At 38.5% G+C, this 17784-nt stretch overlaps 1 protein-coding gene across 3 annotated transcripts; it reads left to right on the top strand.

Annotated features, from left to right (window-relative positions):
• Positions 1 to 3078: 3078 nt before the first annotated feature.
• dctd (dCMP deaminase) lies at positions 3079 to 17216 on the top strand. Of its 3 annotated transcripts, none has more exons than XM_077524657.1 (6): positions 3079 to 3220; positions 3389 to 3488; positions 6452 to 6587; positions 10237 to 10353; positions 11587 to 11683; positions 16708 to 17216. In XM_077524657.1, the coding sequence occupies exons 1-6, from the start codon at positions 3186 to 3188 to the stop codon at positions 16790 to 16792; spliced, it is 570 nt and encodes a 189-aa protein (XP_077380783.1). In that variant the 5' UTR covers positions 3079 to 3185; the 3' UTR covers positions 16793 to 17216. The 3 variants fall into 3 exon arrangements, with proteins under 3 accessions (XP_077380783.1, XP_077380782.1, XP_077380784.1); XM_077524656.1 differs by lacking the exon at positions 16708 to 17216 and adding an exon at positions 14766 to 15097; XM_077524658.1 differs by lacking the exons at positions 3079 to 3220; positions 16708 to 17216 and adding exons at positions 3230 to 3311; positions 14766 to 15934.
• The last annotated feature ends 568 nt before the right edge of the window (positions 17217 to 17784 follow it).

Raw genomic sequence — 17784 nt, 5'->3', positions numbered from 1 at the left:
AATCATTTTAATGATGACTTGAAAGGGTGTCAGACAATTTTCAAGTTGTTTAAAAGTAAAGTTATTGAAAATTTGAGAATGTAAGTTGTTTTGATCTTTTAGTTTTTCTTTTAGTAGTTCTTTTTTACATTTTAGTTAATCGCTTAAGTGGTCTGATCTTGTTAAAGGGGTAGGCGAAAATAAGCGTGAGCTTATGCCTATACCTTTTCGGTCTGTATGCGTTTTCTTTTCTTTTTTTTCTTCTTATGACGGACCTGTTTGTGCGTGTGTTTTTTTTGTTTTTGTTTTCCCTCTGCTCCGACTCACCTGCTCCCAATTTTAATGCACCACACGCACACAAAAAAAAAATAATAATAATAATAATTTAGTCTCTCCATATAAACTCTATAAAAAAAAGTGTTGAAATCAACTCTGTGACTGTCAATTCAGCACTGGGCTGATTCGTGCTGTGCACGATTAAGCACACTAAATAATATGGACATGGAACAGGACATTGACCCGGACAAAAACTTCTTTACCAATATTAACAATACTTGCTGCTATCATAGTAGTGATCAATACAGCAATATGTTTTTTTTTTTTTTTTAAAAAGGACAAATTACCAGTTATCCACATTAGCAGTCAGAGTTTATACACAAACTTTATCAGCATCACAGATTATCTACAGACATTCTCACAACCATTCAACAGCATTCATTGTCATCTCTGAAACCTGGATCGATGCAGAAAAGGGAATCAGTTTAGAGCTTGATGATTATGAACTTTCATACAACAGAATAAACTAAACTGGTGGGGGGAATGGAGAAATATAAAGTGGTGGAAGCTATGACACGGGTGGCTGATAACCTGCTTGTGTGTGTCACAATGCAGCTGTTGTTATAGTTGCATAGGTATATACAGCGCCTGGCTCAAGTATTGACCACTTTGGGGAGTGGATGGAAGCAGGACCGGCTCTTGGCATCGGCAAACTCGGTGGTTGCCTAGAGCGCTACCTGTTGGCCGGGGTGCTGCAGGTAGCAGCTAGCGGTGGTGTAAACAATGATCCTGAGACGAGAGATGCATTCAAATGCAGTCCAACATTTCAAACTCAGGACAAATATTTTAATACATTAAACGTTCAAATTTGCACATATCTAAACAATGTGGTTTTTCTAACAATGTATACAAACTCACATATTAAGAAGAATGATGAGGATGAAATATCCCATGCAAGTCATCTGCCCCTTTCTTACTCTTTCAGCTCAGTATCTGATGCTTTCATGGTGAGACCATAAAGCAATCACATCAATGTGCTGTGGAAAACTATCAATTTCTCATTTAAGTACGGAGATCGTAGAAGAGCTGAATCTGTGGATAATACATTCATAATACATTCATTCCATTTTCAACTGGCAATCAGAAATTGGCCCCAAAAGATGTAAAAGTAACCAATTTATTATTTTTACAATTTACTTAATCTAAAACAAGCAGACGTAAAAATGCAGCTTTTGTATCTCATTAGGTGGTGCAGCGATATTTGTTACCGATTGTCATTTTCTGTGTGAGAGAACGTAACTCAGTGATTTGTATGGTTTCTGTGACTGTTTGCAAGACTGAACAATAGTTTGTGACCCAAATAAATATTGTCCAAAATATTCTTAAACTGATTTATTCTAGAAGAGGGGTGTTCATGAACTAAGGTTCTACTGTGTATGTAAATATACTTCACTGTTTTGAGTGTGTCTTTGTCTTGTTATAGGTTGAAAAGTACCTCAATTCTAATAAAGGTACAGACTCAACCTGGTCAAAGCACTGGTTTGAGAATTTAAAGGTGGAATTGTTAGGCAAGCAAATATTTTTTTTAACTAACCAGGAAGAGAACAGTTTGCAATCCCTTGTCCAGTAATGATAGTGTAGGAAAAGTTGCTTGAGATTTTTATTTATTTATTAATTCATTCATTTATTTTTAACCCTCATCTGGACCGGTGTCAGAGGCCACAGAAACTAACACACACCTTGCACCAGTTACAAAAATTAAAAGGTTTATTTGGAAATACAGTTGAGTTGACAGTTGAGAAAGGGTTAATTAATATATGACCAACTGGCCATATTACTCTGCATGAGAGGCTCTACCACAGGGGGGGATGACCTGGCCGAGGCAGCCAACAGCCACCCTCAAACACTCAGGTGAGTAAACAATCGCCTTAAAAAGCCCTGTACGCTTGAGACGCAGCAGTCACTGTACAGCACATTTACACAGAAATAATTACAGGCAATGTGAATCATTGCGCGCCACACCTAGTCAAGAATAAAACTTGTCAAACCACTCTAATCACTAGGGGGAAGCAGAAGGCTGCCTCAACAATAAATAAATAAATAAATAAATAGACTGTAGTCAGTGCTTCTGTAGAGAATGCTTTGCAGGCCCATAGATTGTTCACCACTGCCCATAGAAAACCTGTTATAGCAGGGTGATTTGCTTGCATATTATAATGGGTCTAAAATTTCAAAACAAATGGTCTTCACAGAAAAATACAGAGATGAGAAACTGTTCAACTGGTCCGGCTGGCAGCCACCAACACCTACACAGTATCAATGTGACACAATGTAGTTTAAGTCTTCAAAATGTTAAGTGTCAAGTCAGTGATTTTTCTCACATTGGTTTGCTATGTAATGATCTTTGCATCCACCCTTGTGTATTTGGACATATGAATGCTTGCAATATATTTGATGTTGGATTTTATTTGCTTCCTGTAAATCATCAATTTTAGATACAGCATTGTAGCATAGTCGTTAGATGAAACAACTATAGCTGATGCATCATTAATATTACTGTATTTAACAGTAAGCCATTTGATTAGCCACTAGATGGCAACGTTAGAACGGAGGGAAGTTTGTTGGTTCCTCTTACTGGACTGACAGGTACCACTGTGCAACGAAACGGCTGATATGATTAAAGGTTGCACATTTATTTTACACTTTTGATTGTAATAGCGATGGGTTAATGTCATTGAACAAGTTTTTGACGTACGAACAAGTTCAAAAATATGAACAAATGCCCCTTATTCGTTTGCCTGCATAACAAAGTCCGGGGTAAAAAAAAAAAAATAACAGCGCGGGAAATCTCTTCCGGTTAATGTTAGTTCGAGGAGGGAGTCAACAAGCTGGCAGAACAAGTGGCAACGTCAAGTTCGGGTTTAACTATTATGGAACGCGTTCCAGGGCAGAAACCTGACAGTGGGTAAGATGTGTTTCTTTTGACGAGACACAGCAACTTTCGAAAAGTTTTTATACATAGGATATACTACAACTATACCGCCGTCAGTTGACAAGTTACTGTCATTTCTGGATTACATAGTTTTCCTACTTTATAAAGCCGAATCTTGTTAATGGGCTTCTATCTTTGCAGCTGCTCAACCAAGAAGAGGGAAGACTACCTGGAGTGGCCCGACTACTTCATGGCTGTTGCCTTTTTGTCAGCTCAGAGGAGCAAAGACCCGAGCTCACAGGTGTGTATAGACCTTTCCAGAGTGACGTTTTAGTGCGCCCCTTGCGGTGGAGGGCAGGCCGTCGATGCGAGTGATATAGAAAACAATAAGCGTGAACTAGAAAATAGGTCAAACAGTTGATAAATCAGAGACCAACGCTATGGTGAACTTGCGCGCAGCTGACAAATGCTCTAATGGCTCAAAGAGAGATGAGATCATTCTTTCGGCTGCCAGCAGCGATTCTAAACCATGCAGAAGACAGTGAGGAGTGAAAGACGAGCACGGTGGCTCGCGCGACTGCAAGCGAAACTACGACGCAACTGCTTTGCAACCATTTTATTCAATTTATATCAGTTAGTTTTTCTCTTTTTCATATACAGTTGGTCATAAAATTAACCTCTGATTGTAAAGTTGAGGCAGACGTGATGAATGTGCTATATTATCTTTAGTGAAACAATCATTCATGCTTTTTTTTTTTTGCATAAGTATTCAATAAGGGTGTCACGATTTCGATTTTTTATCGAAATCGATCGAAATTACGTCACGATTTCGAGCATCGAAATAGAAGAGAGGACACACGATTCGATGCCCCCCCCCCGCGCCCGCCGCCACCGCCGCCACCGCCACCGCCACCTCCCAGGAAAGCAAATGAGACGCAGCCATTCAGCTACTAGCTAACGGCACTTGTTAGCTGACTTCTCCTGCAGTCATGATGGCAAGCGCGGACAGACACAGCAATGGTGCTTCAAGCCGCTCCCGCTTCTCTCGTCACCAGTTTGGAAACATTTTGCGTTCCCGGTGAGTTATGTCGACAACGTTCACGTTGTCGATAAAAAGACCACAGTTGCAAGATATGCTATGTGCGCGTACTGTACTCGGCCACGGTGTTACGCCCGGCTCGTCAAGGGGAAGGGAAGTAACACAATAACAGAAAATATAGAGTAGATAAACACGGGTCGACTTTAACATCTGAGTAGTTTTAATTGAAATTTCAGGCAGGGGTTTGACAAGGGAGTGAAAGTGGAAGGTGAACAAATAATAACCGCATTTGACAGAACTGACAGAACGGAGGAGAAACAACAATAACCAATAGGGGTATAATACACGGATACACAATAGCGTCGCGCTGGCACAGTCGTCCAATCGGAGTGTCGCGCTGGCACAGTCGTCCAATCGGAGTGTCGCGCTGGCACAGTCCTCCAATCAGAGTGTCGCGCTGGCGCATTCAAACTGAAGTACCATTATACGGGCACCAGCCGACACAAACACACACATACATACTAGGGGAGCGGCCGCCAGCCGTAACAACGGGAAACACGACAAACATGACGGGACATTTACGCAGGCATCACAAAGATTTAGATTTATCAAATTCAACTAGAAGTGGGAAAACAACGGTCCAACCAACTATTTCATCCTCATTTACAGTGAAACTTCCACACACTTCAGCTCGCGCGAAACGCCAGATCCATAGGTCTATTTATAGCAGCAGACCTGCAGCCTTGGAAAACGCTGGATTCAAACATTTAATTAGTGTACTTGAACCACGCTACAGTATGCCCAGCAACTGTAAATGTTGGGATATAGTTTGTTCAGGCTGTATTTGTTCCATGACTTTGGATACAATATATTTTTTGTTGTTGTTGCACATTGCACATTATTTTAAGAGGAACGCACAGCACACTGTTGTAACCAAAAACAGTCAATAGATGGCAGGCACCCACTGTGACTTTTTGTTTTTGTTTTTTTATTTTTTATTTTACACTTCAGTAAGAACAAGACGGTTAACTTTATATTGTAAATAAATTCTTTGAATTTGATCATTCCTGCCTAATGTCAATTATCATATATTACATAAATTTACACAAAAATAATATGGAAATTGCATCACCTATATGTAGCCGATCTTTTGAAATAAGATTTACTGTACAATGAATAGAACCAATGATCATAGACTAGCCTTAGCCTACAGAAGCATATGCCTCTGTGTTATAAAGTGGGGGAGCGGAGAAAAAAAAAAAAAAAAAAAAAAAAAATCGAAAAAAAAATCGAATCGTGACCCCAAAATCGAAATTTAAATCGAATCGTGGAGTTGGCGAATCGTGACACCCCTAGTATTCAAGTAATTTTTTACAAAAAGTTAAACTTTTTAACACGATTATCACACTTAACACTAACTCGGGCTTGATTTCTGCTGAGGAATGTGTAGTAAACATGTGGTCTGTTTGTTAGCAGCTAGTAAGCTAAGATAGCTCGAAGACTTCGATATACAGCAAGACGACTATATCCGGACACAAACGATTTAATGACTGACAATTTACATCTGAAAGTAGTGATCGACGTAACGTTTCAACCAAAAAACAACATACCTTAAAGTGATGGTTCTGATTTTTTTACATGAATCTCTATTTCATCCTCGCCTCCAGTGTGTGCGATCAGTACTGACTTACCCTTGACAGTGTTCTGTGAGACGAGTTCTAGTCCGGTGTTGGACGAGAAGAAAATAGTCCGGCGAGTTGGCTGGGGTCACCTAAATAAACAGTTTTTCTTCTAAAACAATTTGTATTCAAAAGAGTGATACATTTGCATCACAATACTCTCTCCTGGGAAAAAAAAAGTCAGACGCCATAACCGCCAGGCATTACTTTTCTGTTCGTTCGTTTCACTGCGCATCGCCCTGTAGACAGCTGATAGATGCGCTGCAGACAGATAGTCGCGCCTTCGAAAAGTCAAACAACTTGTAGATTAGTGCGCGTCTATCAGCTGCATGCGAGACACCGCGCACTGATACGAACGAACAGAAAAGTAGTAGCAAACTCCGGGTGCAAAAGAAGAGTAATTTATGGCGCTGTCAGCGGCCACATTGCATTCTTAGTGGATTTGGCCCTAAGTGTTTTGCAACTTTTGGGCGTATTTTTGTTTCCTTTGCTGTCTCAAGTGTGAGGGTGTAAAATTATAATTTAAAGTTATTTTCTTCATTACAGGTGGGCGCCTGTATAGTGAACCAGGAGAATAAGATTGTTGGTATCGGCTACAACGGAATGCCTAATGGCTGTGATGATGACCAGTTACCTTGGGCTCGGTCAGCAGATGACCGCCTGGACACTAAATATCCCTATGGTGAGAATGTGTTTCTTAAAGAAAAAAATGACTTGTCTTAATGGCATGAACCATTACACGCCTTTGGTCCAAATGATCACTCATAAATAATATTACACTTCAGGCTATAGATGGTGTTTAGAACAGTAATATGCAGGGTTTCTTTTTTTCTTTCTAAGATACCACTTCACCAAAAGACACCTTAACTTCCTGGTAGAAACAGAAGACCTGACTGATTAGGTGTCAGTCATTTGCGTCACTTCTCCCTTTGCTTGACAATGCATGTTTACAGATCAAACCTGTAATTGAATCATAATATATATTGCATATGGATGCATTTTCTGCACTGTGAATTTGAAATAATGTCCTGTTTTCTATAATAATAGGATGGAAGTTTGGCTTGTTACAGTAAAATTTGTCCATTTTCTCCCCATTCCACATTATATACCATTATATATATACAACAATACCTTTGTTAGCAAACAAAGCTTTACCTCATTGGATGTCTATCTGTCTGTGCACCCGCTCGCCCGCTCCCTGTGACAGTACCAAATAGCATATGGCCTTCAATCAATCAATCAATCAATCAATCAATCAATCTGTTGATGCATTTTAATGGATGTCACTACAAAGGTTTTGGCTATTTGTATGCTACCCAGGTCCCTATCACACTCAAATAGCAAGGGCAAACTGTATAGAAATATATATTGTCAGGGCTCAACACTAACTTTTGCACTGGTCGCACGGTGCTTCCAACTTTTTAATTTGGTTGCACCACATAGGTTTTGGTCGCACCCTTTTTGGGGGAGATACAACATGATCGTATTTGCCGATGTATTGTTGTCTCAAATTTGAATAGCATAATTTCAGATGACATAAATATTGACAGTGGCTCAACATATAGCTGCAAAATATTTTACTGTAACACAATTTGTCTGCAATAAAACCAGTCAATTATTTTATATTACTTTAAAAGAAAAGTCTTTGCTTTTGTGAACATTAACCCCGGGTTTTCACTGGATGCGGTTGCGGTGCGGTTGCGGTGCGGTGCGTCTTGACTGCGTGCTCCGGACGGGTCAATTTTTTTGTCAATCCACACCGGCTCCGCACAGCTGCGGTCCGGCAGCTCCGTCGCCGCCCACTTCCCAACGTGTCTCGCGGGACCGCGCGCGCGCGATCATGTGGCATTTCACAACGAGAGGTGGACTTCTTTTGATTTAACCTTTTCTTCTTCTTCTGCTATGAGATTCCATGCAGCATCCTTTTTTTGGTTGTCCTTGTAAAGTATATTAATAACGAGAGTCGGGTCAGTGCGGGTCCACTCTTTATTTCTGTCTTCCCCGTCCGGCTGCCGCTCAGTACGGCAAGCGAGACGGGCACAACAAGCAATCGCGAACATCAAACTCACAATACATTACAGTCCTTATAAAAAGGATGTGCCGTGTCATATATTATTTTGTGGTTTTCCACCTCCAATATAAACCTCTCCTCGTCCATGTTCGCTGGTGTCTAAACCGTGAATGAGCACATGGCCCGGCGACGCCCACGTCACGTTTTGCTGAAAAGCTTGCGAAATAGGAGCTGGCGAATGTTTTATTCTGAAAGGTAACCGGAAATTTATTTTGAAACTGCGTCGGTCTTCCTGGCCCGCTCGATGTGTTTTGTGCTAGCTTGCCATTTGCCGGAGGCCTACCGCTGCGGCGTCCGGCAAAAATAGAAAATAGGTCTATCCTTGCGGAAGGCTTGCGGCACGCCGCAGGCCTTCCGCAGTCGACACGCAACGCACCCGCAAGCGGTGTAAACTGCACCATTCGAATGAATGGAATCTAATTGCTTGCGTCGCCGGACCGCACCGCAACCGCACCGCAACCGCACCGCAACCGCAATCGGTGAAAACCCGGGGTAAGACATGCAGTCGTGCCATGCAACTGGTTTAAAAAAATTTTTACCAGCACAGGCTGCACAGTTGCCTTTTTTGCGGGTGAACTGTAAGAAAAAAAAAAAAAAAAAAATTGTACGTAAAAAAATTGTACGTATAAAAAAATTGTACCCGTAGAAAGAAGTGTAAATTTGTATCTGTAAAAATCATGATTGTACCTGTAAAAAATAAAATAAAATAAAAATAAGTGTACGTAAATAAAGTTGTACCTGTAAAAAAAAATTGTACCCGTAAAATTGAAAATGTGTACAATAAAAAAATTGTACAAAAAAAAAACTTATTATTGACTTATTATGATAGAGTACAGATACTATATAATGTTACTCAAGTACAATAAAAAAAGTACTCTAGTTTCTTCAAAAGTTACTCAAATACAAGTAGCTGAGTACTGCCCACTTCTGGTCATAAGTTTAGGTTATCTTGTAAAACATCCAATAGGGTTCTACAGTGCTATAGCAATTTTCATAGTGAAGCACTAAGCAGTAGTTGTCTCCGTACGTAAACTAATCTATTTCACGAGGTCTGTTAAGTTTTTTTTGTTTTTGTTTTTTGTTTTTTGTTTTTTACAGGTACAAGTTACTTTTGCACCATATATGCCTCCATAAAATTACTATGTTTATTATTATTCAAGAAAGAAAGTCATAGTCCAAACGTGTAGGCTTCATATCTTGAAATGAAAATTGTAACTTCAATGTGTTCAGTTTTCGTGACAATTAACAACACGAGATGAGCTAGCTAGCATCGGATTACGAGCTATAATTGTACAATAAATCTTACTTACCTTCATTCTAAAACTGCTTTCTTTTTGCCCACTTTGAGGTCTCTGCATGTCAACCAACGTTTAAGCTGCTCCACACTGTGTTGGTATATTGAAGCATGTTGAAATTTAATGCCTGCGACGTCCTCTTCTTCCAAAATGAAGCATATGCTGGTGTCGCTACTCTATTTCGGATTGCGGACCTCGTGCATACTAATGAGAGTAACGTGACCTCTTTTGAGATCAACTCACTGTCGTTTGCTGAACCAATGAGGTTCAGCTACAGCCCGTTCCCAAATCCTCTAGAGCCCGCCCCCTTCCCATCACATGCAAATCCCGAAGCTCTACGAGTATGAATCTTTCTGCTACATCTGTAGTGCAAAATTTGGAGCAAAAGTCACGTGGCTGGATAGCAGCAGAAAAAACACTTGTGACTCATAGTGGTGACTTCTTTGACTACAAGTTGTCATTTTTAGAGATACAAATCATGATTTTTACAGATACAAATTTACACTTCTTTCTACCGGCACAAAACATTTTTTTACGTACAATTATTTTAACAGTCAAATTGTTTTTTACGTACATTTTTTTTTAAACGTATAATTTTTTTTAGTACACTTTTTATTTTTTATTTTTTTACAGGTACAGATTTTTTTTTTACAGGTGCAAATCACGTCTTTTTCAGAAACAAATTTATATTTTTTTTCTACAGGCGCAATTTTTTATTTTTTTTTACAAGTTACTTATGCACCATATTTAACTCCATAATTTTTATTTTGTCTTCATGAGCATACTTGGTATTGGAGTAAACCATTACTTTAATATCATGGTACTTGGATTACGTTACTAAGTAATTTTTTTTTTTTTTTTTTTTTAGCAGTTAACTTGTAACTGTAACGGAATACATTTTAAAAGTAACCCTCCCAACCCTGCAGGTGGAGTGTATGTACTAATGACCAGTTTGTGTCCCACAGTGTGCCATGCAGAGCTAAATGCAATCATGAACAAGAACAGTGCTGATGTCAAGGGCTGCACCATGTATGTAGCACTGTTCCCCTGCAACGAGTGTGCTAAACTCATCATCCAAGCAGGTTAGGCGGCACACATTACACAACAGTAAACGCTTCTCATGCTATTATTACTATTGGATGGCAGATGTTGATCCTATTCATTTATGTTAGTGATTAATGTAATTAAGTTGAAATGCTGGGGGAAAATGCAGAGTGACTTGTTCTATTCCGTCTATCACCAAACGTCAAGAGGTGGTGCCCAACAGCACGGAAAGTGCCTTCACGCACATGCAGATGCGAATGCATACCAATATTAGAGATGACGGGGGACCTAAAGTTGAATATGGGCCCAAATGAAAATGTTCAATGATGCAAAATCTACTTTGAGTTTGATATTATTTTAAATACTCAACTTGAACTTTATTTCATTTTGATGAACTTTCCCAATGGGATATCTTAGTTACACCTCAGTCTAACACTGTTCGCAGGTGTGTCGCGAGATGTTTTCTTCTTACTAGGGGGGGGGGGAACGTTAGAAAATAATTGAGAAGCACTGCTCTACACTAACTTTTGCACCGGTAGCACTGGTGCTACCAACTTTTTCAGTTGGTCGCACGACACAGGTTTTGGTCGCACTTCTTTGGAGGGAGATACAGCTTGACCGTATTTGCTGATGTACAGTTGTCTCAATTTGCATAGCATAATTTCAGATGACGGAAAGATTGACAGCGACTCAAAATATGAAACTTGAAGATGAAAAATTATTGTGATGGTCCTCCAAAAGCGAGTCTCCCCGGCGCAAAATGCACGCAGCGCATACGGAGTGACTTGTAAATACAGTACTATACAGTAGTGTTGTTACTTAGGTATTATAGTGGGGAAAAACTGTGTTGAACCATCATAAGAATTTTAATTTTCTTTATGTGACCAAATGCATGTGAGATATAACATCCATGATAAATTATCAATAATCTTACTTGTCACAGACCACACATCAAATGGCAAATAATCTTTTAATTCACACAGAAATTTTAAATCAAATTCCCAAATGCGGTAATATATGCTCATTTAAGAAGAAAAACACCACAAGGGGCAACAATAAAATAAACAAACTTTGGCTGATGACTCAGAAGATTAACTATAAGCTCATTGTGATCTTCAAAGTTGAGGCTGATTTCATATCTTTTTGTGGCACTAATCCTGAAATTTTTATGGCATACTTTTACAAATGGTGTATATTAAGAAAGCATGCAAATAAATTGTCTAATTTACTTTTTGTTTATTATTGCTTTATCGAACTTACCATCTGTCCAGGAATTAAGGAGGTCGTTTATCTTTCTGATAAATATCATCACACACCGGAGATGACTGCCTCAAGAAGATTACTGAACATGGCAGGAGTACAGTTCCAGTGAGTAACTGTTTCATGTGTTGAACTTCATGTTGTCAATCCAAATTTGAGTTTTGCTGGTCCCATCTTTCTTCCTCTCGAGCATTTCTTAAGGTCTTGAGGTCTCTATTTTAATTTCCCAACAGCACAAAAGTTAAAATTAAAGTTGAAGTGTATGAAAGTAAATAATTATTAGAAGTTCTTGCCTCTAAATTCACTTCACAAATGATTTGTAACCCGCTCCAGCAAAAGCGCATGTTGGGAGGCTCAATCTAGAGATATGGGCGATATTAGACAGTTGGCCATTTTTTGTCCATTTTGAGATTCCTTGAGGTCTCTAGTTTTATTTCCAAGCAGCACAAAAGTCAAAATTGTTATAGAAGTGTATGAAAATAAGCAATTATTAGACAGTATGCCTCGTAACTAGGGGGTGTGTTTTTAGCCTGCTAGCTAGCTACTAGGGGTGTTAAAAAAAATCGATTCGGCGATATATCGCGATACTACATCGCGCGATTCTCGAATCGATTCAATAAAAAAAAAAATTGATTTTTTATTTATTTATTTATTTTTTTTATTTTTATTTTTTTTATTTTTTTTAAAGAGCTCAGAATTGTTCATTCGGTAGTCTTACCGATTCAACGTCTTATCATCATTGCCTTTTTTTGTGTGTGTGTGTGTGTGAATCGATTTTTAAACTTCCATTTTTAATGGAAAAATATTCAACAAAACGTCTGACTTCGGGTTAGGATTCACACCTTGAGCATGGAAGAATGTTATATGAACGGAACATTAAGCCTTAATATTTTATTTTAATGCTGTTCAAACATGAAACAGATTACAACCTCTATAAGACTGAAATTTCAGATAAATAAATAATACATTTTCATATAAATCTTACACTCTACAAGCTTACTGATTAGTATTTTCTAAATTTGAATGAAAAAAAATCGCAACAATCGACTCATAAATTCATATCGGGATTAATCGGTATCGAATCGAATCGTGACTTGTGAATCGTGATACGAATCGAATCGTCAGGTACTAGGCAATTCACACCCCTACTAGCTACCATTGCCTCTTGCGCACTTTTTTAAAAATAACCCGACTTTCCTAGCCTCAGACGTAATTCACTACTGATTTATGTAAATATTGTGCGGATAAGCGAATCTGATAATGGATGGATGAATGGATGGACATAGCAACCAAAAAAAGTTGAAACACAATTCAGCATGAACGTGAACAGAAGTCATCCTACTTTATGGAGCATAAGCTGTTGTCATTGGTCCGGTTACCGGCGAATTGTCATCCAAACAGACAGATATATTCTCCAGGATTGTTTTCTTAATGAATTGTTGTCTACTTTTAATTCAAATGACTACATTCACACACTTGACTAAACCATGTCGAACTCGAGCGAGGGATGCAGCCGCGATACCCCCACGGAGCAATCTGCTCCTTTACTCAGACCACGTCGGTTAAAAGTTGTGACATGCATCAGTGCCTTGTACACTGAAAAAACGGGGATTGATATTTACTTGAAAAAATCTAGTAAATTACTTGAAAAAAGCTAGTAAAGTTTTTTCACATCAGAAATTCTAATTAAACTTCTTATCAAATTTACGTAGAATTTCTGAGTGCAACAACCTTTCTAAACTTTTTCAAGTAAATATCACTTCCCATTTTTTCAGTGTATGCAATGTAGACGAATGTAATAATGTATCGTAAATACTAATGGAATGGTTTGATCGCTTGTTGATGTTGTGCATTTCATACGACGCCGGACACGCTCCTTCTTCGATGCGTCAAAAAAAAAAAAAAAAGACAAAAAAAAAAAACTTCCTGCATACGTCGCAAATATCGCCACACATTTTCACTTTATGCTCTTTTAAATGGGATGACATGAACATAAAAATGAGCTATGAAATATTTAACTTGAAGAAAAATGGTCCTCTCAAAAATCATGGTATGACAGCCCGACCCAAAATTCACACAGACTATATTGACTTGTAAATACAATAGTATACTTTAGTGGTGGGACAAAACCAAACAAACAAAAAAATCATTTTCAAAAGCATTTGAGACATCACATCCATGATAAGTTATCAATTAAGCACTTTTCACAGCCCACATCAAATGGCAAATAATCTTTTAATTGACACAAAATTATGAAATCAAATTTCCCACTGTGGTAATATGACCTAATTTATGCAAGAAAATACCACAAGGAGCAACAATAAAATAAGCAAAGTTTGGCTGATGCCTCAGCAAATAAATTGTATGCTGAGTGTCATCTTCAAAGTTGAGGCTGATTTCATCTCTTGAGAGGTCAAACTTCCAAAACGTTTAGGGTCCAAATCTCGGACGATGACCTTGCCTGCTGTTGGAATTGACTTTCCACTGATATTTTAACACTTCCTGAAAATTTCAGGTTCATATCTTTTTCCTAAGGTACTGGTTGCTATGGACATTTAAAAGATGCACGTTCCAAAACTCTTCTTCTTTGCTAGGAAATCACACCCACCATCTTACGTGTGAGCTCTTAAAGCTGTTATTTATTTAGCGATTTTGACGCGGATTGTTTTGTCACAAACACAAGACATGTAGCAATGTTAATTTTCTCCCTTTTCAGTCTAAAGAGACCACAGACAAATCCTAAGAAGCATCTTAGTTAGTAGTGGTGAATCGGAGTCCGTCAGCAATAAGTGTACGTGCGAAACCAAAATATTTGTTCCGGGCGTCCCGGCAACGTCCAGGTGACGCAAATATGGTTTTTATTTTTTAATTGTTAAAATAGCTTTGACTCATTCATTTTTGCGTCGACCGCTTTTTGTTGTCGACCAAACCGACTTGGTCAACTTTTATTCCCAGCCCTAATAGCAACCAATAAAAGTCGAAATACACTATAATGTGACCATGCAGCATGAAATTGAACAGAAGGCGCACATCACTACTGCATAGTACCTTATAGCAGAAGGAGAATGTCATCATTGGTCTGGACACCGTGGCGAACGTTTGTAATCCAAAGGGAAATCATAAATTACAGCATATCTTTCTTTATTGAGTATTTTTCTATTAATTTAATTTTATGTATTCTTGCACTAAGGCATGTGACACTGACGAGGGTGAAACACTCATGCGAGCACTGTGGCACCAAGCGTTCAGATGGAGACACTACAGTTTGTGTGGAAACCGGTTCAATGGAAGCTACTCTTGGAGGCACGCTGTTGGATTGAATTTTATTATATGCACTTGCCATGAAAAAAAACTTGTACAACCACATATTTTGAATGGGACTTTTATGACCGCTAGATATTTTTATTTTATTTATGTATTTAGTTTTTCAAATTTATTTTGTTGTGTGTTGTACAGGGTGTCTGTACGGCCCTAGAAATTTGATCAATAAAAGTGATGAAATCAACACTTTAATATATAATATACAATGGTTTAGAGTTATGTTTTACTAATTGTGAATTACTTTATCTCATATTAGGAATTATTAAAATATTTATTCCCATTTTTTTTTCTCTTATTATTACAACTGTCATTTTTATTTTACCAAGTGGTGTCGTGCTTACGGTGATGAAGTGACGAGTTCTGGTGATGTGCTGTGTTGCCGTCATCCTCAAAAACGGATCGTTTGTTCAATCATTGATATTGCATCATCAAAGAACACAAGCGATTTTGAACACTCAAGATTGGTGAATCATTTGTAAAATAAATAACATGCGGGGGACAATTAATAGTATTGATTTTTGGGAAAAATGTTAACTTGACCAAATTGTAATGTGAGATATCGGCCCATGGCTAGCGATATACAGGGCCGTTGCTGGTTCTGGCAGGCCCACCACCCGAAAAGGCTTAACGTAGAACCCTGCATTAGCTAAAGCATTATAGCACAGTGTCGGCCACTTGACTGCAATGTTGAAACCTTTTTTTTTTTTTTTTTCCCCTGAGAGGAGTTTTGCCATAGTGGAAGTGGCTACGATAAGTGAAGCAAAGCAAAGCCCATTTCTCCAGTGTGTGCAAATGAAGCACCCGTGTACACTCCGGCAGTAAAACGCTAGTGAGTAAGGCGAGGCCAAAAGCCCTTCACTTTCGGTGTGAATGTAGCATTATAATTGGGTGGCTCAGTGTGTCCACTACCGCGTACCTTTCAATTTTTCGTTTATGCAGTTAGTCAGAATGGGTAGTGTGGACAACATGTTTCTGTAAAATGAGTATATATCGAATCATAATAATAATAATAAAAAAAAAATAAAATAAAAAAAAAGCAGCACTGATTTATTTAAATGTTCAGTGCAATACCTGTTGATGCTGTGTTGGAGGGTCAGAATCAAGATCCAAGTTTCTGTCTATTTACTTGGTTTTTTTTTAGTTTTTTTTGGGGGGGGTAATGGCACCAAGACGCTATTCTATGGGTGGGATGAAATTCAAACTTTTTAAAGGTATAGTGTGTATTATTTAGCACCATCTAGTGGTGAACTAATTCATTCATTAAAAAATCAAAACAAAACACTATTGGCCAAAAAAATAAAAATAAAATCTTAAACTATAGGTCTAGTGATAGCTATATTACATAGGTCACGCCACCATCACAAACGTAGTTAGCCTGGTGGTAGATGCAGCTCATGTTGTTGACCCAGTGGGTCGACCGCTGCTGACCTTCCACACCTGGGTCCTGCAGGTGGATCTCGCCGAATTCCGTGATTCGGGATCCCGCAACTTGCCTCTTGCTAGCTTCTCCCGCTAGTCGCTCGTGTTAGCCGTTCGAGGCTAGTTCCTGCTTAACGGGTTGGTCGCTTGCTTGCTTGCTCACTCCAAATGATAATTGGTAGTAATTGGTGGTGCGTTTGCAAGGAGTGGTCTGTCAGAGTTGCCGTAGTGTGTGTGCTTGAAAATGGTTGCATTCTATTTGTTTATCACTAGATGACAGTAAATTCTCCCCACTGTACTTTTAAGAAAATACTGCTACAGTTAGTCTGTGACATTGGTTTGTTTTAGTGTGCATGTGTATTCTTCAATTTCCTCTTTCTTCTTGTTTTTAGGCAATTCAAGCCAAAAAGAACTGCGATTACCATTGATTTTAATTCCATAAATCACACAACAATACTGGACAACTCAACAAAGTGACCATGTGAATTTGTGCTCTTGGGCAGCCAAGATGATGGAGCATGAAACACAGTGTGGCTTTCTTTCTTTTCTTTTCTTTTTCTTTTTTCTTTTTTTTTTGAGCCCCATATGTTTTTGTTTGACAATCTATGATTACGGTATACTCGCTTTTTCATACTGATTAACCAGAAGAAATATAGATGTTTTTTTCCTCACATTTTTCATTGAAAATGAAATTGACTGGCACCTACAGGTCTACAGTTTTTAAGTTCGAAGATCCTTTAAATGGTACATCTTTTTTCTTTTAATATACAGTATTTGTCTTTGTTTTAGTCCAATGATGTTCCCAGTCGAGGGCAAAGGAGATGAATTGTGGTTCAGGTCCTTAACGTCTCACTTTTTGTCATGGAAGTTGACATTAAACTGTCATGTTTTATAACCCGGAGCTGTGTCCTGTCTTATTTTGAACTCTCAGGCTGTCCTGTCACTATTGTGAAGACTGATTGTCCATGGTGCAAATAAAAGACATTTATTTTGTTTAGACATTTTGAGGCCACTGAAATTATGGCCCATGCCCAGTTGCTTTAGTACTGTTAAAGTTCAGTCTTTTGAACACAAATTGTTTTTAGAAGAAAAACACTTTATTTCTGTGATCCCAGCCAACTTGCCGGACTACTTTCCTTTCGACCAAAACCGGACCAGAACTCGTGTCACAGAACGCTGCCAGGGGTAAGTCAGTGCTGATTGCGCACAACTGGAGGTGAAGATGGAATACAGATTCATGTCCAAAAACCCGAACTATCCCTTTAAATGAAAAGAAAATCAACTTCAGTTGTTGCGCTTTTTTTTAGGCATTGCATTGAGGAGAATCACCATCATGAGAGTCGCAAACCGAGTGGATATTCAAGTATGGAAAAGTACAAAGGTTCATTTGATAAATATAAATATGCAGGTCTGAAAAGCAAGGTGAAAGGAAAAGCCAAAAATATTTGCATTGACTCTTAGTATTTTTT

The sequence above is a fragment of the Festucalex cinctus genome, chromosome 6, assembly GCF_051991245.1.
Source record: "Festucalex cinctus isolate MCC-2025b chromosome 6, RoL_Fcin_1.0, whole genome shotgun sequence".
Classification (NCBI taxonomy): domain Eukaryota; kingdom Metazoa; phylum Chordata; class Actinopteri; order Syngnathiformes; family Syngnathidae; genus Festucalex; species Festucalex cinctus.
This window is presented reverse-complemented; position numbering and strand designations above follow the sequence as displayed.

Bases quoted from the DNA above. Each gene is read 5' to 3' on its own strand.
- dctd (XM_077524656.1), top strand. From the start codon at position 3,186: ATGGAACGCGTTCCAGGGCAGAAACCTGACAGTGG. The intron at 3,221-3,388 runs GTAAGATGTGTT...CTATCTTTGCAG, and splicing joins GGGCAGAAACCTGACAGTGG to CTGCTCAACCAAGAAGAGGG. The intron at 10,354-11,586 runs GTTAGGCGGCAC...CCATCTGTCCAG, and splicing joins TAAACTCATCATCCAAGCAG to GAATTAAGGAGGTCGTTTAT.